The 27,378-nt window shown below is 39.4% G+C and overlaps 1 protein-coding gene across 17 annotated transcripts in view; it reads left to right on the top strand.

Moving 5' to 3' along the window:
- The window catches only part of AGRN (agrin), a 334,557-nt gene that overhangs the window by 259,305 nt on the left and 47,874 nt on the right, over nucleotides 1-27,378 (top strand). For all 17 annotated transcript variants that reach the window (XM_072155891.1, XM_072155888.1, XM_072155904.1 and 14 more), the window contains 10 exons: nucleotides 3,991-4,142; nucleotides 5,143-5,248; nucleotides 12,243-12,353; nucleotides 16,161-16,325; nucleotides 19,982-20,125; nucleotides 21,310-21,434; nucleotides 23,461-23,566; nucleotides 23,760-24,098; nucleotides 24,621-24,785; nucleotides 26,228-26,355. In XM_072155891.1, the coding sequence (XP_072011992.1) occupies nucleotides 3,991-4,142; nucleotides 5,143-5,248; nucleotides 12,243-12,353; nucleotides 16,161-16,325; nucleotides 19,982-20,125; nucleotides 21,310-21,434; nucleotides 23,461-23,566; nucleotides 23,760-24,098; nucleotides 24,621-24,785; nucleotides 26,228-26,355 (1,541 nt within the window). The remainder of the gene's footprint in view (nucleotides 1-3,990; nucleotides 4,143-5,142; nucleotides 5,249-12,242; nucleotides 12,354-16,160; nucleotides 16,326-19,981; nucleotides 20,126-21,309; nucleotides 21,435-23,460; nucleotides 23,567-23,759; nucleotides 24,099-24,620; nucleotides 24,786-26,227; nucleotides 26,356-27,378) is intronic.

Genomic DNA, 27,378 nt, shown 5'->3' with positions numbered 1-27,378 from the left:
AAATATAGTCTATAAATCAGTCTGCACCGTTCCTGCATGATCTGGGAACATTCTGGTAAAAAGTCAGCACAAAGATATTAATCTTCTGCTCAGCTCACATGGTCCATCTTCTGCAGGAGAAGGGGGCTTAGCCAAAGGGTTGTGGTTTAGAAATCATTCCATCCTTCTCTGATAAGGTAGATGAGGAACCTGCTGTTCCAACTTGCTATCTTACAGCCATACAAAGAGAAAAGGAAGGGATCATGACTAGAGATGAGCAGGATGGCTTTTTAAGTTCAGGTCCAGGGCCCGGGTGCACCCTATGCAACCTGGACATATTGCTGGATTGGTGGCAATCTGTAAAATTGACCCCCTTAATGGTGCCCAAGCAATGGCTGTTTTTGCTGAAATGGCTGCACAGCCGCCAATCCACCACTATGTCGCTCAGGACTCACCTGAAGCTGGGACCGTTCATCTCTTATCATGACTGATCTGTTGTGACACAGATGATGTATTTCTCAGTTTTATCTGTAAGATAAGAACTGTGAGGACCGAGGGAGAAATAGCTGCATTCTTTTTTCTTTATATACGTTTTATGTTTAGTCTTCCTAAGAAATCCATGTGTATTTTGGATTTCGGCACACTCTGGAAAGCAAACATTGGCCAATTATGTCAAACAGCCACCATTGGGTGACAGCGAGGCGATCGTTTTAGTTTAATCCCTGTGTTGTATTATGAGCCATGTTGAAAGTGCTGAGGATGAACATTTCTGTCCTGTAGATCTGCTCTGTCTTTCTCCAGAGAGCTGCACAGTGCCAGATAATAAGGGTATATTTGACTAGTCTCCTAGCAACGCTCGGGGGTTGATTCCGGCTTTCGGGTGATCAGTTATGAGCGTAGACTTTAATATCCCATCTCATATTCAGTGCAAGTGTAATTACCATGAGTTCATTAACACAGCATGGCTTGGATGAGGCTGGGGATGTATGTAGAAATGGAGTCTGATGGGGGTGTAGAAGAGAGGAGGCTGTTGGCTCAGTATAGACTTAAAAGGGAGACTTTTATCGGCATCCCTTGCTTTTATCTGCTGATAACTGGTGATCATTTTACGTAAATAGACCAGGGAGGATTGATACAGGGACGCTTTCATTTCACACTTCAGATCCTCGCAGTATCTGATTCTCATGTCCCACAATATTTCCTTCTTTAGTATCTCACAATCGCTACTTCTGTAATTATTATTAAAGGTAAAAGTACTCTTTGAAAATACCCATGGCGTTGTAGATATATTTCTACATATTCAGCACATCCGTTCTTCTAGCTTTGTTAATTAGAAGTTCTGAGCACTTCTGCTGGTGGCAAAAACCCCTGGTGCCACTGTGGACGCTGATGACTGATTACATCCAATTGGCCCTTGTAGTTCGCTCATTTTGTCTATGATTCTTTTCTTTCTCAGTTTATTCTTTGCTGATGTGTTTATTTTACCAAGTTCATTAAATGCTGTAATATTTTAAAAAGTAGTAGTCTTCCTCCAAAGACAAAACTTACAATGCATAGTTCAAGGGAATGTAGATCAGATGTTAAGTCTTACGTCTAGGGGCTTTAATGTGTAGATCCTAGACCTGAATGCAAATTTGTAATGAGGTTACAACCTACCATTGAAACTTTATCGGAATAATGAGACTTTGGCTCCTTGAGGCACAAAAATCCAGGTGCAACGTCTCAACTTACCTTATTTATGTCCTGGGTACCACTCATGAGTAAAATTTAGAGACCACGAAAAATTATTTTACAGCTCGGAAAATAGTTGCACAGGATTCACTGGTAGGAAACAAAGGAAGAAGTGTGGAAAACATCTTACCATATTCAAGTTAAATTTAAAGAGGACCTGTCACCCGGGGAAAACACCCCCAACAAATGAGTTCCCCCTCATCCTTTCCCCAGCCCCATTATATATATTGAATTTTTATTTAGATTTGTGTTTTTGATAAGAGGTCGGATCGTTGTACAAGTTCCCTAACAGTCGGCCGTATTCATGAGTGGGCCGGCCAACACACTCAGGGACCTGTAAGACTCGTCAGCAGCAGCGCATGTATTGCGCAATGGCTGCCGGCTCTATGCGATGCAGCGCTGTACTGACAGCGGCTGCAGAGGGGCTTATTCACAGCGCTGGCCGAACATTCAACCAGTGACAGGGGCGTGGGGGGGGGGGTGTCGGCCGGCCCCCTCATGAATACGGCCGACTGTTAGGGAACTTGTACAACGATCCGACCTCTTATTTGATAAGAGGTTCGGATCGTTTTAAACTAAGTATAAAAACACAAATCTAAATAAAAATTCAATAAATATAAAGGGGCTGGGGATAGGATCAGGGGGAACTCATTTGTTGGGGGTGTTTTCCCCGGGTGACAGGTCCTCTTTAACCATACATTGTAAGACAATGAAGTCCTACTTCACCAAAGTGAATTTATGCAAAAGTTGGATTGCCAACCAGACGGGTTTCATCCAATATTGGTTCCTCCAGTTTAAGGGATGTTGTCATGAGTCTTCCCAATAAAAGAGGTTGGTACTGACCACTTAAACTTTTTCCAACATTTTGATGAAGAAGTGGTCACACATGTTCACTACTACTTTATTCAGTCTCCCTTGGATTGACAGAGATAGCGAAGTACAATGCTTGGCTTTGTATTTCAGTCTTATAGTTGTCTTATAGTTATAGTTGTTAACAGGTATAGTTAATTGTTTATTCCTTTTTATTTTGGTCAGTATTTTAGTTTTCATTTTCTCTTCTGTTGTAATTGCATTGGATTCCATTGCTTACAGACTTAAGTAAGCATATTGCAAATGAATATAGCATATTGCGAAAGACTATAGTAATTCTTTGATGCAAGCAGTCACCTTAAGCTTTATGAATCACAGGTCTGTTGCCTGGGTAATAAATGATATAGGTCAACGAGTTGGTCAGGGTTAAGACTCTCCATCGTACACATTGAATGTTAATTTTCTGTTTATGAAAAAAAAATATTCTGTTTTATTCTGTTCTATTGGAATTTTTTTACAAGTTATTTTCATGTGAAGATGTCAGCAGATATGACATCCTTATAATAAAATGTTTTGCATGGTAGGAATTCACTTTACAGCGACTTGGTATGACATTTTATTCTGTTGTCTGCATGTTCCACTTTCAATAAAAGTTCCTTCTTGCAACAGCAATTAAAGAAGGGTTTGAATGGAGACCAACAATAACAGTGTTATATTATTGATAGAGTGTAGAGATGGTTCTGAGCTCTTTTTAGTGATGGCTGAGTATATGATTGCATCTATTTATTTATAATTAAAGGTTGTACTATGTGTATGACTCTTATGGAGACAATGGGTCACTGCACCAACTCAATTTTAAGCTCCTGTTAATACAATTTTCCATTTCTTTGTTCAGGGTCTACAATTAAATTTCTATAATTTTAGTAAATGTGTATGTTATGCCATAATTTAGAGCTTTTGTGACTTCCATTAAATTGAATGGAAACTCTAAGAGAAAGATTATGCATTTCGGTGTAGGAATGTCTTCACATCATGAACTCATCTAAATACACAAATGATTTAAAAGTAGAAGGGTGGTCATAAACATTAATGGGAGCTGATGATTTCAATGGGACGAGTCGACCATTCACATGAATGTGGGAATATTGACTTTCTCCTGAGAGCAGATGTCCAGAATGCCCAATTTTAACTTACACAGTAAAGATGGTCTGCTAACAGTGGTGTTCAAAATGTTGGTCAGAAGGAAAAGCTGTCATCAGGACGAGCATTTGTTTTACAGCTATCTAATTTGTATGGACACTCCTACTTGAGAAGTTACAATAGCTTTTTATAGCTAAATACAATAAAATATAAATAACAGTATGTTGGTTGCCTAAATGGGTGAATTTTGGGATAATCAAAATCTATGTGCTGTTTAAACTTGCACTTTACATACATTAATCTGCCATTTTAATTAATTCTTTGTCGTAGAATGCGGATCTGGAACTGCTGGTTCAGGATCTGGTGAGGACAGTGAATGTGAACAAGATAGGTGTAGGAGATATGGTGGCTCATGGGATGAAGATGCTGAGGATGATCGATGTATCTGTGATTTTACCTGCCATGCTGTTCTGAGAAACCAGGTAAGTAAACAATGGAAATGTAGCTGAATGTACTACAATTCAATACATTAGTAAGGTTTTGATAAGTTGAATAATAAATAGACCGACCATAGTTTATAGAGCAAGATTACTTTGGTGTATAATGACTGAATTGGCAGGGATCTGTCTGCTGGCATTTCTCATCCCCTTACCACTACTACTAAGAAAAAGGATGCACTTTTGGAACACATACACAAGAATATACTATTACACAAATGGGAAATCTGAATGATCTTGTAATGTTGTTGTTTGGGAACAGACAATAAGATGAAAAGGGAAAGGACAGACACGGACAGTAAGTCCTAATGCTAAGCCGACTTACTTGCCCATCCTACCCATGACAGTATATGACAACTGGTCGACATTCCCTTCCTAAGCCAACATGAAAACACAGAGACAAAAAGCAGGACAAAACAAAAGAATTGTCATATAAATCCAGGTCAACCAACAGACAATGCAGTACAGAATCAGGAGACAGATGGATGGTCTGAAGACAAGACAGAGTCAGAAGATTAAAAAAGACAGAAGTCCAGAAAAGCTCTACAGAAGAGTGGACTGGACACTTGGACTGGACTGGAGTGGACTGGACACTTGATATACAAACCAGACTAGCAGGGGAGGATTATGAGTGGAGGAGCTATCTGTCCATCACAACTAGCTAAACCGTCTGTATCCCAGAACAAAGTCAACAGGAGACAGACGGGTATGGAGGAAATCAATTCAAACTGCCAGGACTGAAGTAAGGCAGGGTTTAGACTAGTGCAGGACAGAAAACTAAGTGCAAAATCACAGTCAGTAGTGCATCTTCTTATTTAGATTAAGAGCAGAGGATGGCATTGAAGCCCAAACGGCCCATTGGAAGGTACTTCTATTATTAGCTCCATATATATCTTGTAGTTTAATGATGAATATCTAAAATTAGTACGGGCCAATCAAAATGACTGCCTGACATGCCTCCCTCCGCCGCTCTTATCTTTCACAGGTTTGTGGTTCGGATGGTATAACTTATTCTAATGATTGTGAATTAAAGAAAACTCGCTGTGAAAGACGGCAAGACCTATATGTGGCTGGACAAGGTCCCTGTCGAGGTGAGAAAAAGGATTATTATAATTTTGCAGTTTTCACTAATCCCTTCCCTACTGGGGTTGTTTTTTTCCCTCATGAATTCCTCTGATCTATGATAAGATCTCTGACCATTTACAAGCCTTGCAGATTCCTGAGCGAAATCTCTTGGCACAGAATTCACTACAGGATTTGGATTATTGTCATACAGCTGACAAATGATAGTAAGCAGATGAGAGGCTTATTTGTGCGAGAAGACTTTAAATATGAAATACAGTATTTAACTCTACAGCAGCAGAGAGTCCTAGAGCAGACCTTTCCTTGCATCGTTTAACTTTGACAAAAACCTGTTTTGGAAATGAAAATCAATATAGTAATATCTTGTGGGACCTCAGAGTAGTTTGAGCATATTCCAGATTGCCATAATTATCCTTCCAGCTGTATATCAGGAGGGCGCAGTTCATATAGGTAAATGTTAATAGTCTGCTCTAGTTAGACTGTATGTCCCTCCACCTCTGCACCTGCTTGGCACTTCCCTCTCCCTCCGCCAATGTAATCTCACAGCTACAGAGGAAGTTTCAGCACACAGTAGGAGGGGAAAGAGCTCATGCACACTGTAACAGCTTGTAAATCTGCAGCGCAGAGGGGCACTGGCAACCCACCCAAGTAGCTCTTTGATTCCATTACCATATATTTTAAAGATTTAAGTCGCGGTAACATGTGATGTTTGTATTGCATTTAAAATAGCATCTATGTATCCATTTAACACATGCAATAAAGTAACCAGCACCCAGTGTTTTGCATTGTATAAATGGTGTTGGTTACCGATTACATGCGCTTCAATGGAACCCCGCCCATGGGGGTTTGCATTGTGTTTGTAAATGCAATACAAACACCACATATGGCTGCATCCTAAGAAGGAAGGAGGCCATGGATAACAAATATAAGAAGATTACCACAGTCATGGTGCCTGGATCTATGAGTAAGTGTCCCTGGTCTATCATGCTTGGTTTTGATGGTAGATTTCCTTTAATCCTTCTATCACTGTGATGTAGACCGTGCGTCAATTTTTCTATTTTTACATTCTCTATTGTTTTTTTTGTTCCAAGCGCTTTATAAAGATATATTGGTACTCAGTAGAAGCCTCTATGTATAATCTCATTCAGTCTATTTTAGCTCATTCAATTCCCATTCAGTCTCTGAAAAAAAAAATCCAATAAGTTGCTACAGGCAACTCCCCCACTTTTTCTTCGAACCAATATTGATGCATCTTCCCTAGTATGTTTGATTACTCATTTCCATTGATTTTCTCTTTGTTTTGTTTGCTGGAACTTTTGTATGTGGACAGATTTTTCATAGCATAGCCCAGTACTATTATTTGTTAATTTAGTGATAAACAAAAGTGGGAGTCATCGTAGAGCATGAATGAAAAAGCTTATTTATGATAAAGGTATAATATGTGACTAGTATATTATCATCTATACTAAATTTTAGGAAGCCCTCCCACCAAATTGGGGAAACTGAGCCTTAAATGGGGTGTGGTTTACATAATGGAGTTATTTCAGTGTAGTTCTTGGGTACTCCCAGTGACAAAACTTAATGGTCAATGAGGCCTAGACAGTCTTATTCTGCACCAGATTCATAGAAGGGTCTGGTGCTGGATGATAATTCTGTACTAGTATAAGACCGGCAAGTTATACTCTGCACCTCCTAATAGTTGGCTTACTTTACGGCAGAAAACGAGGTAAAAATTCTGTCGGGTCAGCAGTATCTGGCACATGGACCTTTTTGGCACAAGCCCACGCCCCCTTTTTTAGGCCACGCACCTTATGTTGAGTTAGTCATGGGGGAGCCAGAAAGCTGTCTAAAACCCTTGATATATGTGGTGCAGACAGTTTTGTAGTGCAAACTACGACAGAATTCACAGATTACTAAATCTCCCCCAATATGTTTCCAATTAAAATCTTGATCAGCAACCTAATGAGTATTCTAATTAAGTGTATCACCTCGATCCATGGGCTTGATCCATCTCAACCACACTGCTATTCAAGGTCGGTCACTATGTTACTAATATTAACCCCTTTAATATTAACGAGAGGCATCACCTCTGGTTGGTCCCATTCCTTAATGCAGGACTCTGTTCTATGGAGGATTTGCATTGTTAGCAAGCATGGCATAGGAAATTGGCCCCATCGTCAAGAAAATTGCAGTATGATTACATAACCCTTTCTCTTCAATGCACACGACTGTGCCGGGTCTTTGGACCATAATTGCTTCATTGTGATACAGTCATATGCTCCATCAGACTAGAAAACAGAACCATACACACATTCCTCTGTATTAAGTACATGCATTGTATTTTAGATTAAACATAGTTTGCACTATAAAATGTCTTTTTTATAGACCCTTGATGCATCTAGTTTTGGTGAGATTTATTCATTAAAATTTATGATGTGTATTCAGTCAATTGGCAAGTGTGTGCCAATAATTTGCTGGGTCAAAATCATCAGTCAGCTGTAACCTCTGGCGTCTACTGAAAAAACTTGTGTTAATAGCTGCATTTTACTACAACACTGGGAACTGATTTCATAAAAGTGAAATCAGAATTTCTCTCCTTTTTTTTACATTGTGCAAATGAGAAGTCTTTATCTATTCTCAGACAGCAGCAAATTCTGAGAGCAGCCGGATGTTACAATTGCCTGGCTCCATCCAGAGAAGGTTAAAAGAGTTGAGCGAAAAAGTCGTAGACTCCAGTGCCATATTTTACATATAATGAGGGGCTTCTTCCTGGTTGTAAATTATTGAATGCTTCGGTGAAGGACTAGAACAAATAGTCCATCTCTAGGAGCCATATTGCAGATAAATGTATAATATGTATTGCTTGACAAAGCATGTGACAAGGGAACTCAACTGCACACGGTATACCGATAAAATGTGTTTCCCCACAATCAGTAATTTCCTATTGTTTAGTGGTTGCAGGGGGTCCCCATGATGGGGTCACACAATGGTCCCACATTTATGTTATAGGTATATTTCAGGTCAGTGACACTGAAAAAAGTTTCAGTCTGTCCCATACTGATTTATTGGAGGGGTCTGATCTACATAGCTGAGCCTATGGACAGGGCAGATTCGTAGATAGCACAGTTGTCATGCAAAACAGGGGCCCTGGGTTTGAATTAGATCATCGATATCTCTGACATGGAGAGTGTATGTTCTACTCATATTTGCAGGGGTTTCTTCTGGGTACAGCAAAAATACCTTATATACTCGAGTATAAGCCTAGTTTTTCAGCACAAAATTTGTGCTCAAAAACCCTAACTCTGCTTATACTCGAGTCAACTAAAAACATAAAGACAAAACTCACCTTTCTGACGTCACCCATAGGTCCTCTTCTGTCTGAGACAGTCTGAGACAGAAGAGGACCTATGGGGGACGTCGGAAAGATGTTATTTTTTTTCCTACTACAGGGGCTGGGCAGGCTGTATGCTACAGGGGTTGGGCAGGCTGTATGCTACAGGGGCTGGCAGACTATATACTGGGAGGCTGTAACCAATGCATTTCCCACCCTCGGCTTATACTCGAGTCAATAGGTTTTCCCAGTTTTTTGTGTTGAAATTAGGGGTCTCGGCTTATACTCGGGTCGGCTTATACTCGAGTATATATGGTATAATGGAGGGCTTAAATATATTATTAAAACCAATTCAAGTAATAAATCTATATTGTACTGTAGAATATATAAGTATGATATAAATGAGTAAAATCAATAAATAATAACTTCTGATAGATGGGAGACCATTTTAATCGGTTGTCCAGGATTAGAAAACCATGAATGCTTTCTTTTAAAGACCGCATCACGTCTGTCTATAATTTCACCAACTCTATATAATATTATAATTAAGTATTTATTGATCATTCTCAGTGCTTTTGTACCCTAATGTTTTTTGCTGGACGTATGCTAGCCTCTGTTTTTACACATACGCTCATGCACACGGTCCTATTCCTGCTCGAGTTAGTAGCTTTCAAGTTTCTATTCCTATCATTGGCATGTGATGACTATTATGACAAAGGGGTCACTTGTTTGCTTCTGTTGACATCAGGTGTGCAAGAGGCCTAACTGTGTGAAATATTTTTGCCAACTACCACTAGTGATCCCATTATCTCACCAAATTTAAGTGATATCACTGGCCCTATATCCTCCATATATCTCATTTTATAAGCAGTGCAACAAAACTAGTTGTACAAATGAGCCACCAGAATTCTAAATGAAAAACTATGCTCTGATATATATATATATATATATATATATATATATATATATATATATATATATATATATGATAAATTCCTTTAACTAAGTGTCTGATAAAGTCTTGATAGTTCCATACTTGTTCATGGTCTGTTATACTACACATTAATGTGGAACCAAATGAGAAAGTTGTTATTCCTTTAGATTCCTTTTTGAGAGCAGATGAAGTAACATAGTTTTTTTCCTATTTGACTTTGTGACGTCTTCTTGTAGATTGACTAAGCATAGATAAACCTCATATACATTTCGTTGTTGCTCAGTGATCAAAAACATTTCATACCTGTCGTGTCCCTGTAAAACTGGATTATAGAAATGTTACTGTACATATATTTGTGCAATTGTTTAGCTCTATAACGCAGCTGAGTATATTCAGTCACACTAATCTCCCTCCAACAAGCAGGCTAGGGGATATATCATAAAGGCGGCATCAATCTTCCCAGGTACCGTGCTGTAATAAATATCCGCGCACTTGAATGTAAATTCCCAAAGTGACAACCTGCCAATAGCTGTAAAAAAGATCCTTAAAAAATAAAACCTTCAGTCCAGCAAGTCCTTATGGTTCATTTTAAGTGTATTTCTTTGGGTTTATCATGGCTCATGAGGGCTAGGATGTTACAGTTCTAAAATGCTAGAAATATAATAAAATATAATAGCAATATATTTGTAATAAAATAAACAAAATCAAGATAGAAAATCCTCTCCAGATGAAAATAACCTAGACTGTCTACATTGTTTCTTGCCCTACGCTATGAAAAGCATAACACCTGTATAGGTTTTCAGCTTCATATTTATGTAGACATTAAGCAGACTTTTTAAAAATGGTGAGAAAGTTATACACATTACATAACCTTTAATAATACAGAGATGAAAGGGGTTATCCATGTTTTTGATATTGGAGAACTATCCTTAGGATAGGTTATCAATATCAGATTAGTGGGGATCCGCTGGACCTCCATTGGTCATCAGATTTCAGCACACAGACACCTGAGCCGCCCCTTAACCTCAAAAAACATAGTTGTACTTCCAGCTCCATTTTCTATGTGCTGGGATTAGCTAATTGGTGGGGCGTCCCCATGTCTGACTGCCACCAATCTAATATGGATAACCTATGCCGTTAAAACCCATAAAGTGATCATTTAGGGCAGTGGTGGTGAACCTATGGCACGGGTGCCAGAGGCGGCACTCGGAGCCCTTTTTGTGGGCACCCGGACCATCGCCCCAGCGCACCAGAAAGGACTCAAAAAATCTTCCTGCAGTTCCAAGCAACTTAAAAGATGCTGCTTTCAGTCATATCTTGATACTTACTTTGCTATTTGGGACTGTAGGAAGAGGGAGAATTAGACAGGGTCGAATTATTTTTGGAGGACCTCCTTCTGGCCCCATGATTCTCTATGTACAGAGGGGAACTGGAAAGAAGCTAAAATTATGAAACTTTTCCATCTATCTACTGTGTTGCTGTCCTCAGGAGGCCAATATGATTGAAAGTTGTGGAACAGGGAGCAATAAGTTACTGCATTAATTTTTGGTTGGCACCTCGCGATAAATAAGCAGGGTTTTGGGTTGCAGTTTGGGCACTCGGCTGCTAAAAGGTTCGCCATCACTGATTTAGGGTATCTTCACCCCCCATTATCAGAGTAAATGGTAACACTCTGTTGTCAATTATTAATACATTTCCACGATGGAATTACGCAATACAAAATTATAAGATGTTATGAGATCTATAAAGGAACATCAAAGTATCTACTAAAACTAACATGTAAGGAGAATACATTTATCCTCTTTAATAGGATATTTCTACTGTCCACTTTATACAGCTATTACTAACATTTTTTAAACATTTTTAATTCTTTAATACTTTTATCACAGCTTAACGCCTCCACGAAGCTTTTTCCTGTTATGCAAATCTAAAACCCAGCATCACCCTATCCTGAATATGTAACGACAATTGAGATGATTAAAGACAATGATATGCCTCATTATTGTTACATCCTTCTGGTTACGCTCCTCTCGCAATGCATAAAAATTCCCATGAATTCATAATTTATACCTTAATGATCATGGCTCATCTTTTATTACACCATACATTTCAGGATATACCCTGTAGGACAGATTGAGTGGAAGCTGCCATTTTGTGTCAATACACTTTCCATGTAGCCATGATTATTGATGAGCTCATGATTATTGACAGAGCTTTAGAAAAACTGATAAACTTTTTATCCTAATATATACTAGTTTCCGTCCGCCAAATGGCTGCTTTTGCGATTCATATGTGACAGGAGTACTTTAATATAATTACGCCCACCCCTATTTGACAGGAATCAAAGCCTACGTTATAATGAATCCTAAACAGATCTATATTTACTGAAGGACTGATCTATAATTCTCCACTTACATTGTACATTTGATTTGAATGTCTCCTTCTATAATCAACTATATTTTCTTCTCTCCCTGTAACACACAATCACCTCAATCTCTTGCAGGGCATTTTGATTTAGTGAAATTGCAGCAGCTTCATCATTTTAATGTGAAAATGTGCTTTGTGTGTTTTGCTTCCACATCGCCATGTGTTATGCCAAGCATTCTGAGTTCTGTCACATAGATCTGCCACCGAGAGTGAAATGAGCCTTGAGAGCAGATTATCGCAGGGAAATGTAACTCCTGTGGTTCTTTCAACCTCACTGCCCTTATACCATTGCTTTTTTTGTTGTTGACAGCTGCCTCCACAAGCTCTCCTCCTGTGGTCCCACATTGCAGTCACACAGTCTATGGCTGCTGTCCCGACAATGTCACTGCTGCCCTTGGAGTTGGTCTGGCGGGATGCCCAAGTAAGAGGACTTTATTTTTGCTCATATGATGTGAAAGATGATGTACAAAAAGTGATCAAAACTTTTAGTTATTGACTCGTGTGCTACTGCTGCTAATATGGACAATACTACTCAGAGGGATGCCGAGCATTTGAAGTTACACTTGATTTCTTTGACAAGTGGAGATAAAACATCACCAGACTAGTTCAACGTAGAGCTAGTGAAAGGCTAGTGGGGATATGCTTCCACTTGGTGGACAAAACTATGAATAGTGAAGTAACAGTACCACTGCTACCAAGTATCCCTAGAAAGATGAGTATTTAAAAATATGAATTATCGTATATACTTGTGTATAAGCCTAGTTTTTCAGCCCAATTTATTTTATACTCAAGTATATAAAAAAATAAACATAGTACTTACCTCCAGCAATCCCCACATCTCATCTTCCACCTTGGCTGAACAGGTAGGGACGGGTCCGTGTACACTGCCTGCATGGCTTAGTCTCTACCTGTGCTGCTACACTGGAACCCTGAGAGAGAAGAGGAGCTGCGGGGAGTGCCAGAGATAACTAATGAGATTATTTTTATATAGTGAAGGGCTGCTGCTGCTAGGCAATTCTTCAGTGGGGGATGCTGCTGGGCATTTCATTAGTGAGGGGAGGCTGCTGGGCATTTCATTTAGTGAGAGGAGGCTGCTGGGCATTGAATAAGTGCGGAGAGTCTGCTGGATAATCCATTAGTGAGGGAAGGCTGTAACCAATGCATTTCTCACCCTAGGCTTTTACTCAAGTCAATAATTTTTCCCAGTTTTTTGTGGTAAAATTAGGTGCCTAGGCATATACTTGGCTCACATATACTCGAGTATATACAGTACTTATTTACACTTGCTCTTTGCAGTATTGATATTTTCTATGGGGTGACACCTTTAATAATAATAATAATAATAATCTTTATTTATATAGCACCATCAAATTCCCTAGCGCTTTACAAATCATAGGGGACATATACACATATAATATTACATTACAGAGACATCCATATGGAACAATAGGAGTGAGGAGCTGATATATAAGATGCCCTTACAATAAAATTTCTGCTTTCACATCTACCATAGAACAGACAATTGATGCAATGGGGCTTATAGTGACTGAACAGTCTCAACAAATGGTTAAAAACAAAGTCCCTTTAGTGGCCCCTAGTGGTGACTGTTAGCAGTTTGAATTTTATTGCTTAGCTGCTCATTTATAAGCGTGAAAGCAGAATTGTTCCATATAAAGATATATTTGTAAATTATGCCTTGCCCCGCATGCCCTTCTTATATCTGTAAATGGGTACTCTTAGGGTAGAGAAACTCTGTTACGATATCTACAGTTTTTGTTAATTATTATAATAAAAATATTAAATCTTTATTTTATATAGCACCATCATATTCCGTAGAGCTTTACAAATCATGGGGGACATGTACAAACAGAATTAGACATTATGAATAAAAAATATATATTTCCAACACATTTCGGGTCTAGGATATGAGCCTACTTAAAGGGAACCTACCACCCCGATTCTACCTATAAAGGTAGAAGGGGTGGTAGGTGGATGAATGGGACGTGAGGATAGCCCTTTTTGGGCTAATCCTCACGTCCCGGCTATCTTTTTATAAAGTTTATTGCGGGCATATGCAAATTTATTTATGCGGCTACTGGGGCGTGGAGTAGCCGGACATGAGGCTACTAGTCGCGGCTACTCCACGCCCCAGTAGCCACATTACTCCGCCTACCATTTAATCTTCGGCGCGCAGCTACTCGTCCGAGTCCCCCGGCATCTGCGGCCTACTGCGCATGCGCAGTAGCTCCGGCCCCGGAGCCGCGGCTGCGCAGCCAAAGGCCTGGGTTCTGCGCATGCGCAGAACGCAGGGGACTCAGACGAGGGCGCGCAGCTATGAGGAGCTGCGCACTGAAGATTAAATGGTAGGCGGAGTAATGTGGCTACTGGGGCGTGGAGTAGCCGCGACTAGTAGCCTCATGTCCGGCTACTCCACGCCCCAGTAGCCGCATAAATAAATTTGCATATGCCCGCAATAAACTTTATAAAAAGATAGCCGGGACGTGAGGATTAGCCCAAAAAGGGCTATCCTCACGTCCCATTCATCCACCTACCACCCCTTCTACCTTTATAGGTAGAATCGGGGTGGTAGGTTCCCTTTAAGGTGCAATTAATAAAAACAGTAATACATATGACCAAGTAGATGTGTGACAAAAACTTTAAACACCATCTCAAGAGAGCATGAGGCAAACAGGAAGAGGAGGGGTTTAGGGATATTGGCATTTGAACACCACAATTAGAGAGTGTATTCCAGTGCCCCCTACTTATATCTGCATTATTAGGATCCAAGGAGATCATTGATGACACTAGAGGGAGGAATATATTTAAATTATGGGTATTAGTGAGGAAAAGAATTTTAGCAGTGGCTACTTTGTGACTTCCATGCCACAGGAAATACCAGCAGCTCTCAGATATGCAACACCCTCAATAAACAACACCCTATATCTCCACTCCCTGGACAGAGCATAGTTGCTGATCAGTGCTCTGCGGAAACCACAGATAGAGGAGGTGCATGTTGGCAGTAGTTTTTGGGCTATGTTCCTGCGAGAAGAAAATGCAATATATAATGAAAAAAAGTGTTCCTTGCCTCACAATCCTCACCTCAAGCTGCATCCTGTAAATGTCAGCCTAGGTACCTAGCACCTGTTAGTCAGGCATTAGACAGCTGCTATCTCTGTCGTCCCAGCATTCGGAGAGAGAGAGGGCAATATGGCAAGCTTAATCCATCTCCTTCTCCGTCTTCTTGGGGACGTCGCACTTTACTGGCTGTGAATGAAGCGCCACGCTTGCTCCATAACACGTGTTTACAGCAGCCAGCTGAAGATTAATTCACTCATTCCAAAGTCACAGCAAATCCTAGAAATACATCTTGCTGTTTCTTTCCATTTTTTTATTTTTAATTTTCTCCATACCTCTACAGATGGAGATGGCTGCATCTCGTGCCAGCTGTTGTAGGCCCATGTTGTCACCTGCTACGTTACTGTGCTTGGTTATTAATAGCAGCCATCTAAATGCAGAAAAATACACAGTGACATATTGCTCGCTGTGTCATCAGCTTAGCCTCCGGCTGATTAACCCTTTTCTTATGGCATGGGCTTAAAGAACGCGATGAATCACAGCTAGCGTTTGTGAACAAGTCATCATATGGCTTGTAGGTGATAGCATTTCAAGTCTTAGCTGGCAGGTTGACTGGTCCTAGGGAAATATTTACTCACTGACTTAATCACTTACTGTGATAAATAACCAGAATAACTAAATAGTAACAGGAGGTGGAAATATGGTCTATTATTGTCTGGAGTTGACGTCTTTGCCTCTTGTGACTTGCCTGGTATTTAACACAATTGGGCGCATTGTAAACAGTCATGATAAGTGATAGTTACCGATAATAAGAAAAGAGGATTTGATCGAGGCAGTAAATCTCTTGCTGTGAATGGACAAGGTTAAATAACTCAGTGTGGGTTTATATCCCTGATGTGGAGTTATACGTAACTCCTCGCTGCAGGGGCTTGTGACCTTTTATCACTGTCCCTCGCACAGTGACACACTGGCAGCGCAGTATGCCATATGGAACTACTTAAAAGATTTAATGTCTCACTACATAGAGCAGAACTTTATGTGTCCTCTTACCTTTGGCTGCCAGCTGGATTTTTAGTTTGGCAGTGAAATGGATAATTCAAATGACATGAAAGCCTTACAGGTCATTGACACAAATTCATTCTGCTTTTCCCAGGCAGCTGCCAGTGTAACGCGCACGGCTCCTATGGGGGCACTTGTGATCCTACCACCGGCCAGTGCTCCTGCAAACCTGGGGTCGGTGGACTGAAGTGCGACCGTTGTGAGCCGGGCTTCTGGAATTTCAGAGGGATTGTGACCGATAAGAAAAGCGGCTGTACACGTGAGTATTGTCTGTAATCAAATAACATAATAGCAAAATAGACTGTGAGTAATATTGGATTGAATGGTGAAAGTAGACAACCAAAGTTTTCTGGAACTCTTAGTCCAAAACGATGAAGGATAAATAGTCTGGATCAATACTTGTATATCCTGATGGATACTACCACATAAATATGCTTGTGTATGTCACATAATGGCACATATCCAAAATGAAATTGGATTTTATTTAAATGGAAAGAACAGCAGTATTGAAATGTTTCCAGTGGTGCATAGCATTTCAGCCAAACTATCCAAGCTGCTAATGATAACAGTGCATTATAGTCAAGTTAGACTTATTCTACATTAGGTTTGCCAAATAATAATGTAAATACTAGAATTACTCCATTAAACCAAGTGCATGATTTGCAGCTTCTAACTGGGTGGCTGGGGAGATTCACATACATTACATTTACTCTTCCCCCTACAGTATATGTAATAGCTAACAGCAGCCTGTAGCGGATGCAAAGGAACATGGACTAAAATCCATATCTTGGATAACTTTTTTCTACTGTTTGTTTTTGCTTTTTGGACTTGCCTGACAAAGAACTTATTGTTAGTTTTAAACGCTTTGTATTTCCTCTTCCTAAGTGCTTGCCTTCACCTTATTTGATGTACTCCTAACTTATTTTCACATGTAGGTTTTAACTCTTATTTAGACATGGGGGGTCAACACCAGATGTAGGGGTTGGATGGCAACTCTCACTTCTGCATGCCAAGTTGCTACAAAAGTTGAATTACAATGAGACAAAACCTACTTAATAGTATATGGCTTCATGTATAACATTTAGCTATATCCATGTAATGCTACAAGGCCTTGGCATGATATTCTCCAGTCAATGTGTTATAGGGACCATATTACGTTCTGGGCCTGGTACAGCTACCACAACTACTGTAGTAACGAACATATAAGAATGTTACTCCATACCAGATGATAAAACTGTGCCAGAAAATAACACCTTATTAGGCTGCCTTTTAGAAATGTATGACATTTTTAATAGAAGAGCTAAACACGCAATAATATGAAGGATGGGGCCTTCTTTCCATCTCCAGGTGTTTCTAACATATGCAAAGATAAGATCAGTAGAAGTCTCTTTTTCGACAAAGAATAGTGAAGCAATCAACTGTTATACAGTTAATTATCAATTCTAGAGGCAGAATACATTGTGTTTAAGTTTCACAGCAACAGCAATTTTTTGGCCTCAGCAAAACATTTTGGAATAGATTTTCAGAACATGCGATTCCCGCCGGATAGTAAGAGCCTGAGGCAAGGATTGATCGAGCATATAAAGCTGAAGGCATGGTACTAAATTACATAATGAAGAGCCGGCTTTGATATGATGAATGACGGCATTGGGCGTTCACTTGCTCCTTCACCGTCAATACCATAAGAGGGCCCAGTACATCCGGCAATATGTTATATTAAGACGATGCTTCCTTGTTATTCTTTGTTTAAACATTGGAGTGAAAACGGTGATATAGTGCGGTGAAATAGAAGCTTGTGTTGTGAAGCTGTTTCCCTGCATTGTCCAGAAAAAGCCTTGTGGGTCATATCCACCCTACGGGCAGCCACTTGTCAGTTGTGTAATGGAAGCCAAGAGTCTGTCAGCTTGGCATCATGACAGGCATAATGAGCCAGGTAGAGGGAATCACAAGACCTGCAGGCAAGGAGATAGCTGAGTGGTGACCACTGTACGGCTTATCTAAATAACATGCATGCCATTACTTCCTGCAGGTTATTTAACCAATGCCAGTCTAATGGCTGGTGAAGCCATTGTCACTTATCAAGCTAACAACAGGCCTTACAGATAAAGAAAATTGCATCCAATGTGCTTTGTGTTGTCTTTGTAATAATCTAAATGACTTCATGTAAGTTGCTGTGCAGTCATAACCTCAACAATGAGATATTTACTCCGTACCTACAGGGAATGATTACATATTTTATAATGTTCTTAGATCTCTCTAGCTTCTTTTATTCTCTTCCGAACTAGTATACAGAAAGAGCAGTAGATACATAGAACATTAAGCAGATGAATTGTAAAAGCAATGAAACGTTAACTTAAAGGGAACCTGTCAGCGGAAATTTAACTAATAAATCACTACAAATGTGTTGTCAAGCAGCTAAACACCTTTCAAATCATATTTAGATCATGGCCCAGTGTGTAAAGATGTAAAATGCTTGTATAAAGTTATGTGGATGGAGAGTTCAACCTGAAGTCACAGAATGCCCCATTTGCTGTAATTGACACTCCTACATCTATGGACATCAAAACATATATGGACTGTTGAAGGATGTCAATTGCAGTGGAGGAGATGTTCTGAGGCAAGGAGAGCTTGACTTCAATGCCAAATACTCCGCCTTAGAAAAGCACGAGGAACATATGTCAAGCAGCCAAAAGAAATATAATTAACAATATTTTATTGGAGTACAAATACAAACGGAAAACTCAAAAGGACAAAAATAATAAAAACATTTAAAACACGAAAATGCAGGTCAACTGCCTTCATGACTGAACATAGCAGGTGATGCCATGCGATAGTGTCAAACCACCTGCAACAGGGCCCCCCAGAACACACCAAATGATGAACCAAACTAATACCACATACTGCACTCAAGCTATAACAAGGAATGTACTACACAGTGTAGAGGTCTAAGCAGGAGAGGACCAGGTGTGAGTCAACTCCATATAACGCCACCAGGGCAAAAAAAACCGTCGGCCCTGACGGTGTAATGTATGGTCCGCAGAGTGAACAATCACTCAAAATAACCAAATCCAATAAAAGAATGAACAAATCCAATGCTCCGCCTTAGTGACTTTAAAGAACCTATTTACATCTCACTTCAAAGTCACCATGATAATCCATGAAATAAACATGGCTGGCAGGTGTTAATCTGCTTGGTGAATTACTGGTGGTGTTTTCTTCAATCTTTGCTGACAGGTTCCCTTCAAACATGTTGGGACTAAAGATATCTTATATGTTTATATGGTCTTTGACTACACTTTACCTACAGTGTCTATAGTTAGTTTGAGGTAGTATGAGACACACCCACTTTTCCATCATTGGTCTGGGTTATGCTCCCCCACAGTGATTGGGTGATGTGAAGGTTTTGATCTTATCTTCATTACAGCAAGCACAAAATGATATAATGGTTCTCAATAACACCAGACTGGTAATGTTAGTCCCTTGACATTATCCTAGAAACCAACAGTACATGACTCCTTGGGGCAAATGAACCATTTGGCTTTGTGCTCCTGGTTAAGGTCTTTAGTGATTTTTTGCGACAAAAAAGTCCCCAAATAGTGTCAAACATCTTTTCCACGCAACTTTTTAACTACTATTTACAAAAAGTCTCAACTTAAACATCTGGAATCAGGTGCTAACTAGACAATGGAGAACTTGATAGAAAGCTGTCTTAGGTGCGAAAAAAGGGTGCAGAAGTGCACATGTGCCAGAAGCAAAAGCCAAACCAAAACCAAGGTACACGTGCCTCTATAAATAGTAACAATACAGTTCATTAGATGAGCAACTGCAATTTTTTTAATAAAGGTTTTCAAGGCTTAATTAAGGTTTTTATTATCTTCAAAGTCGTCATTAAGCTTTACTTCCTTTTTTTTATAGCATGTAACTGCGATCCAGTTGGGGCCGTGCGTGATGACTGTGAGCAGATGACCGGTCTGTGCTCATGTAAAACGGGAATCTCTGGCTTGAAGTGCGATCAGTGTCCAGATGGAAGCAAACCTGGCCTAAATGGCTGCCAGAAAGGTAAGGACCATCTTTAGTGGAACATGGATCCTAGTCTAGATCATTCTAAAAATGTATACTTCTTAGTTTGGATGAGACAATATTTACGTTTAGTGTCACAGTTGCAGAGGCAGGTGAAGCACACGCAGAGAGCCTTTTTTTCTCCACATTTTGTATTGAATGCTGGTGCAATCAATAATAATTTACCTTCTTCAGTGACTACAGCAGAATGAAAACAGATTTGAGGGAGCATGGAAACACCGCAAAATGAAAGCTGACAACATTTTACAATTGATTGGCCAACATAGGCAGCTCATTACCCTATCTTTCTTATGTCAATATCTGCAGGGAAGTTTTATTTAAAGGAATACAGTCTGTGGGGGATTTAACGAAGATGTGTTACTTCTTATTTTGCATAAATGAAATTTTATGTGAAATAGGTTTGCATTTATCTCATTTTCTCTTGAATGAATTGAAGAAATTACCCTATAAACATGGTTGGGTGGCACTCTGTGTCAATATAATAGGTCCCTTTCTTAATCATCATAGTTATTACACTGTGGTGATAAGGCAAGACTTCCTTGGACCTTCAGGCACTTCCTAAAGGATAAATCAGCTGACATCTAGACTGTCCACATGAGTGCCTTTGAGATCTTTGCTTAAGATAGATTAAGACCATATTATGACCACTTGTATTGCCTAATATTTAAAGGGGTTGTCCACTTTCAGGAAATAATTGATATTGTTTGTACAATGTATCAATTTCTGTATCAATTCTCTGCTTGCTGTCATACAACAGGGAGCATCATTGTTTACTAATCAGGTCTATAGTCATGTGGTATCACACAGGTGCACAGCTCGTTGTAACACATGGCTCTGTTTACTCTCTGAGCTGTGCACCTGTGTGACATCACATGGTCAAGGACCCATTTTTATCCACAGGAAGCTTCCCATAGGATGACAGCAAGTAGATCTAGATAACATTGAAGAATTGAAACAGTATATTGGAAAATTGTACAGGTTTTCATTACACAACATCAAAACACAACATACATCAACTTGCTGTATATAATACAGTAAATACATGTTACACTCTAAGTGACTTAGAAATCCTACAATTAAATGTCACATCTAATCTTAAGAATTATTTCAATAAATATTTCCAATTAGAAATTGTATTTTATGTTTCATTTATCTTGATTCAGATCCATCGGCACCTAAATCTTGCCGTGATATTCAATGCCAGTTTGGTGCAACCTGTGTGGTGGTAGGAGGTACTGCCCATTGTGAGTGTCCTTCACCTTTGTGCCCAGAATCTAATCTAACGAAGGTAAGCAACAAACTAATTGACATCAAGTGCTAAATTAGATACTGAAAAAAACTAATCAAGCCATCTGATTATTTCAGAGAAAAGGCTGGCATGTTGAACTTTACATGTCTGATAATAAGTTCTGTTCTAAGTTTGATAAGCCCCTACTGTAATTGTCCATCAGCAGCTTACTATACTTTTCATATTTATAAGGCATGGTGTGGGATATTCAGAAAAAATTATGGCATTAACCAAAAAGCCACTTTTAGGATCTGCCATGAAGTGGTCAAATTCAACGATTAAGTAAATGTCTCTTCACCCTATTATCATTGGAGAACCAATGAAAATGTTTGTCATTACCAACAAAACCCTTTGTTTCTGGCAGAAATTTGTTTAAGTGACATAGACATCCTATAATTCCTCTTCAGCACATATCCTGTCCAACAGTTGCCAATTCCTTGGGTAAGAATCTTTGGGGAGAAAGAAAATAGTTGATTCCTATAGATCTTGTAAATCTATTTATTCAGTGGTACCCCGATACAGTTTCCATGCAATTGCTGGTTGGGAAACACATATCTATGGTCATTATCTGACATACCACTTTTTGTGCAAGTAAATAAACAAAAAAACTTTTTTAATTGTTTTTTTCACTGAGAACTTTCATGTTTCAACTCTCATATCTTAGTCCAAGAGACTAAGAGTTCCCTGTAGCTCTGCATGAAGCTAATTATGTAGTAAGGCACAACTAAGCGAGAAAAAATGACTGGGGTCCATTTTATGTTTGCTTTCAAGTGTAAAATTTTCAGAAGACCTACATTTATTGTTTGGCTAGCCTAGGAATCCTCTCTACTGCTGAGGCTTGTGGGATGTCTACCGATTTTACGGACTGACTATGACAACAAGAAAACACTTGACCTACATAGAGAGTAAATCAATTCAGAAAAACACACAGTGTGAGGACACAGCCAGTGTAGATAAACATACAAGCCCTCTGCACATATAATTGCATTAATATTTTATTTTTCTGGTTGACCTTAACGCTGCATGGATTTAATGACTCATTTCCTTGCCTACCTACAGGACATCATTGAACAAACATATTTGTTTTTTTTTTCATAATTGTCTTATCTTTGAATCGTTTGGTTAATTTATCAGTGTTTTAATTAGATTGTTATTTAAGTATTACGTACTGGGCGTCTTGCCCTTTTTGGTACAGGTTACTTTAAAAAACATCTAGAAACTATTTACTAGAGTAGTTCCAGTGGCAGATTCCACAGTGAAGTGGGATGCTGGCAGTGTTTTTTTATTGGTTAATTTAGGACTTGCTTTGTCCTCAAAGTACAGGTTAAAAAGTATTCAAATTAAGAAAAAGTGCTACCGTAGGAGGGGTATTACCTTAGCCTCTGTGAGCTCCTGGGTCTATGGCTATAACACGCCACCCGGAGCACTTTTTTGACGCCGCCTTGTACAGCCGTGATATACACCGATGCCGTCGACAAAGGCACCTGTGGTACACCCCTGGTAGCACTTGCACTTAATTTCCATATTTCCAGTTTCCAGTTTTTTCACTAATGAAGCACAATGCCAGCTTACTACTGCCCTTTGGAATCTACCACTGGAGCTACTTTAGTAGAAGTTCCAGATGGTAGATTTCCTTTAAAATCTCCTGGACTCCCTTCTCACTCCAGCTATCGTCCTGCTGATGCTCCACTTACTTATCGGATACTGAAACCCCCACAATTAACAGCCCCTATTGCAGAGAAGTGGGGACACGTGTAAACTGCTGTTTCAATTGGAGTAAACAGATCTGATCGATATAGTCAAATCCAGTGTATTTATAACAATAATAATAATCTCTATTTATATAGCGCCATCAAATTCCGTAGCGCTTTACAAAACATAGGGGACAAATACAACTATATTACATTACATCATTTTTAACTCATGGATGAGTAAAACATGCTTCATGGGGCTGATCCATATTCACCTATGGTTTATTTACTAGTGGAAACCAAATTGTTTCATTGCCCATGTTGCTTATTTGTAGGTCTGCGGCTCTGATGGAGTGACCTATGGGGACTGGTGTCAGCTGAAAACAATTGCTTGCAGACAAGGTCTGACTATTACAGTAAAGAACACTGGACCCTGCCAAGGTATCATGTTATTATCGTGATCAGATAACAATAAGTAGCATCTGAAAGTTTTGTCAAAGTATGCAATCCTTACGGAAGTTAATGTGAATCCTTTTACATATATCAATCTTTTCAACTTTTTTATTTCAATATTTCTCTCTTTACAATGTTTTCTAATCTTTGTCTTACTGTTTTTATTTTCTTTCTCATTCAGAAACTATCACTGTTGCTAATCTTCAGACATTGGCTCCAACTGGAACTCCAGGACCTCCTATTGGTCGGTCACTTCCCACACCAGCAACCCCAAAAACCAAAAAAGTTAATCCATACCCATTAGTTTTGGAAACTGAAAGCCCTCAACAGCGGTACACCAGTACTCAGCGGCCAGTAACAAAGACACATGTTGTCCGTACCTCCACAGTAAGACCAGCGGTAACTGTGCCCACTATGCGTCCAACTAGAATGCAGACATATGATGAATCTGGAAGTGGCAGCGGTGATGAGGACTTGGAATCAAGTGGAGATCAGGAACTAAGTGGAAATGAGCCATCAAGTATGTGAACAAGTATTGATTTTTTTAAGATGTGTTGGTGAAGGACCTTAGGATTAGGTTTATTTTTATTGTTGAAAGACCATCTGATTGTGGGTAGACTACAGCTCTGTAACTCCAGTAAGCCTTAACTCAACATCTGGAATACAGGCATTTAGGAAACCAATACATGACACGTCACAGTTGGTGCCCCCTGTTATAGAACCAGAACAGGTGAATCATATGAATTAACAGCCTAAGGCCAGCTGCACATGACCATGGTTAGTCCGAGAAAACAGACCATTTGCTGGACAAGCTCCAGGGACGGGACTCCAAGCTACATAGTGATACATCATGCAAGGAGTCGCTTCTTCCTCATAGAATAGCAGTGCTAAACTGTAATCAGGGACTGACCATGGTTGTTTGCAACCATCCTTAAAGCACAAGAGTAAAATAACTGAAGATCAGAACATGTTCACTATTATATTAGCTCACGGGTTAGTTCAGCTATGATTATATAACTTAATCTTCTTTACTTTTCTACAGAGGATGCATTTGATGGAGGAGATGAACAGCAAGAAGAAGATGAGGAAAGAAAAGACCTTGACACTACACCAGTCATGGAAAGGGCCAGCTGTTACAACACACCTCTAGGATGTTGCTCAGATGGGAAGACACCAGCTATTGACACAGATGGCACAAATTGTCCAAGTAAGCAATCTATTGAATTGATTTCATTGTGTAAAGCTACTTGTACCCAGCCATTGTTTGTGAGCAGCTCTTGTCTCTAGCTTATAAAGAGTTGTCCAATTGTGACCTACAGATACCTTAATATCCTTAAGAGAAGTCCCATTGAATTGCTACCCATTGGAATATAAAGTGACTAGTTTTAATGCAAAAATAATTTCTGGGCGTATATTGGAATGTCTAAGGCATATTGATATGCATAGTTTTGGGAACCTGAATCCGAATACACCGCTAACACATAGATTTTAACGCTTTAAATGGTGGCAAAGCCACAGGCATTTAAGTGCTGGTGACGTCATCAAGGAGGAATGATCCTAGGGAAAATGTCGTCATGCTTTGCCAACGACCTTAAAAGGGTTACCACAATCATAGGTTTATGCGGTGGATGTGAAAACTCGGCTGATGAACTGCAACAACCAGCTTTTCTGGGTGGCCTCCAAACTGAACTGGAAATTCGAGCTCATCTTGAACATTGTGGTTTGCGTAAACTCATCACTACACAGGACTACTAAGTCATGTGTAATATAATAATTGCATATCAATCCTTGGTTTGAAGGCAAGAGTGGCTGGTGCCTATTTGTTCTCTAATTCTAATTTTTTGTAGAAGAAGCTTAGCCTAGGCTTCAGTCTAATTTACCTCCTAACTTTATGATATATATTTTGAAAAGCCTAGCACAGCTTCATGGAAGAGGAGCCTGTATGACCTGAGCTACAATCACTTCCTCGCTGATTCCTTTTATCTGCTTCTATGTTCATGTACATGTAAATGTATTTTTCACTTTATAATTGTGTTCAGTGCTAAATAATCTTTATGTTTTGATGCTTACTGGGAGAAATAGCGAATGCAGAACTTAGATGTGAAATAGCCTAATAATTATTCTTTCTGACGGCTTATAGACATGCATGCTTTGCTCAGCCAAGTTTATATGTGATCTCAAATCCTTCTCTGGGTGGTTTTCTGGTCCAAAAAACTAAATACACATTTCCTGTCAAACTAATTGTATGCAGACCCCTTTTAATACATGTATTGGTGTAATGTCTAATATTTCTTGCCTATGTCTTCCTCTTTGGTGCTTATTCTTGTTCTTTTTTTATTGCCCAAATAGTACAGGCTTCGTATTAAGCTGATTTGTCATGGGAAGTTATCCTGACTGGTAAAGTGACGTGTTACTTGCCCTCTTCAACCACAGGATGGCGCTCCATATGCATCCCCACTCTAAATCAATACTAACCTTCCATAGTTCAGCCCGGTGTCATATTACTAACTCCGCACCAGAAACTGGCCATAAAACTTGTCACCTGCCAGATGGGTCTAGGGAAGGGCAGTAGGCAAAATATGGAGATATGCATTTTTTCACTACATTATCACATTAACTTGCATATCTATACTTATTTTATTTCCCCAGAAACTAAGACATTTGAAGGTGTCCTTATTGTTGAAGAGCTTGAAGGTCAAGAGGTCTTCTACACCCCAGAGATGTCGGACTATAAATCAGAACTTTTCGGCGAGACAGCCAGAAGCATTGAAAATGCGGTAAGTTTTCATCTTTTAGATAACACTACATGAGATTCAAAGATTGACATCATGATTTAATAAAGAGATTTTATACATTTGATTTCTAAATGTAGAATGTAAAATGAAAACTGAAGGCATTGATGAGAGGGGACCAAAGTTTTGTAGGGCCAATTGCCTAGCCATAAACATTCGGGGAGATTTATCATAAGTGTCTTAAAAGCAGAACTGTTCTAGTTGCTAATGTCACCCAATCATAGCTCAGCTTTGATTTTTCCACAGATGTTTCTAAAATGAAAGCTGAGCTCTGATTGGTTGCCATGGGCAACTAGAACAGTTTTGTCTTAGACCCTTCGGATAAATCCTCCAATCGAGTTTTCATTTTTAAGAGAAATGGAAAATTCCACACAGCGTGACTGCCATTGCGGCATAGGTGACATAATAAAAAACTTCAAAGCTGGATTAGTAGTCAGGCAGACAGAAGTTTTCGCTCAGGCATATTATATGGGTACATCCAATTAGCTTCTAACCGGCTGCTGGCAGGAACTACTGACAAGGTGCTGCTAAGAATTACTGAAAATTCCTTTTTATGGTTGAATATTGATACTTCTGGGTGTTTTACTGTGAATTTGTTTAGTTTGACAATGTTATCACCCACTAATATTACTGAGTATATATCTTATATGCAGGTGGCTTATTGCTATTGTAATTTCACGTTTCTTAAACCGTTTGTCTTGTATGTCTTTACTATATTTTGGTTGTCTTAGGGCCAGTTCACATCTGCGATCAGGCTTCCATTTAGCAGTTTCTGATTTTTAACTTAAATAACGGGTTACTAACGGATCCATTTTTTCCTATTGTTTTCTAATGGTGTCCTTCAGTATTGATTTTTACAATTTCTGTTATTAGAGTGGATTGTTGGAAACACAGAACTATTTTTCCATCTGTAGTAACGGAAGACTACCTACATTATATACCTGAGTATAAGCCGACCCAAGTATGAGCCAAGATACCTCATTTTACCACAAAAAAACTGGGAACAAT

The sequence above is a fragment of the Engystomops pustulosus genome, chromosome 6 (genome assembly GCF_040894005.1).
Source record: "Engystomops pustulosus chromosome 6, aEngPut4.maternal, whole genome shotgun sequence".
Taxonomy (NCBI): domain Eukaryota; kingdom Metazoa; phylum Chordata; class Amphibia; order Anura; family Leptodactylidae; genus Engystomops; species Engystomops pustulosus.
The sequence above is the reverse complement of the archived record's forward strand: the minus strand, read 5'-3'. Positions and strand labels throughout refer to the sequence as shown.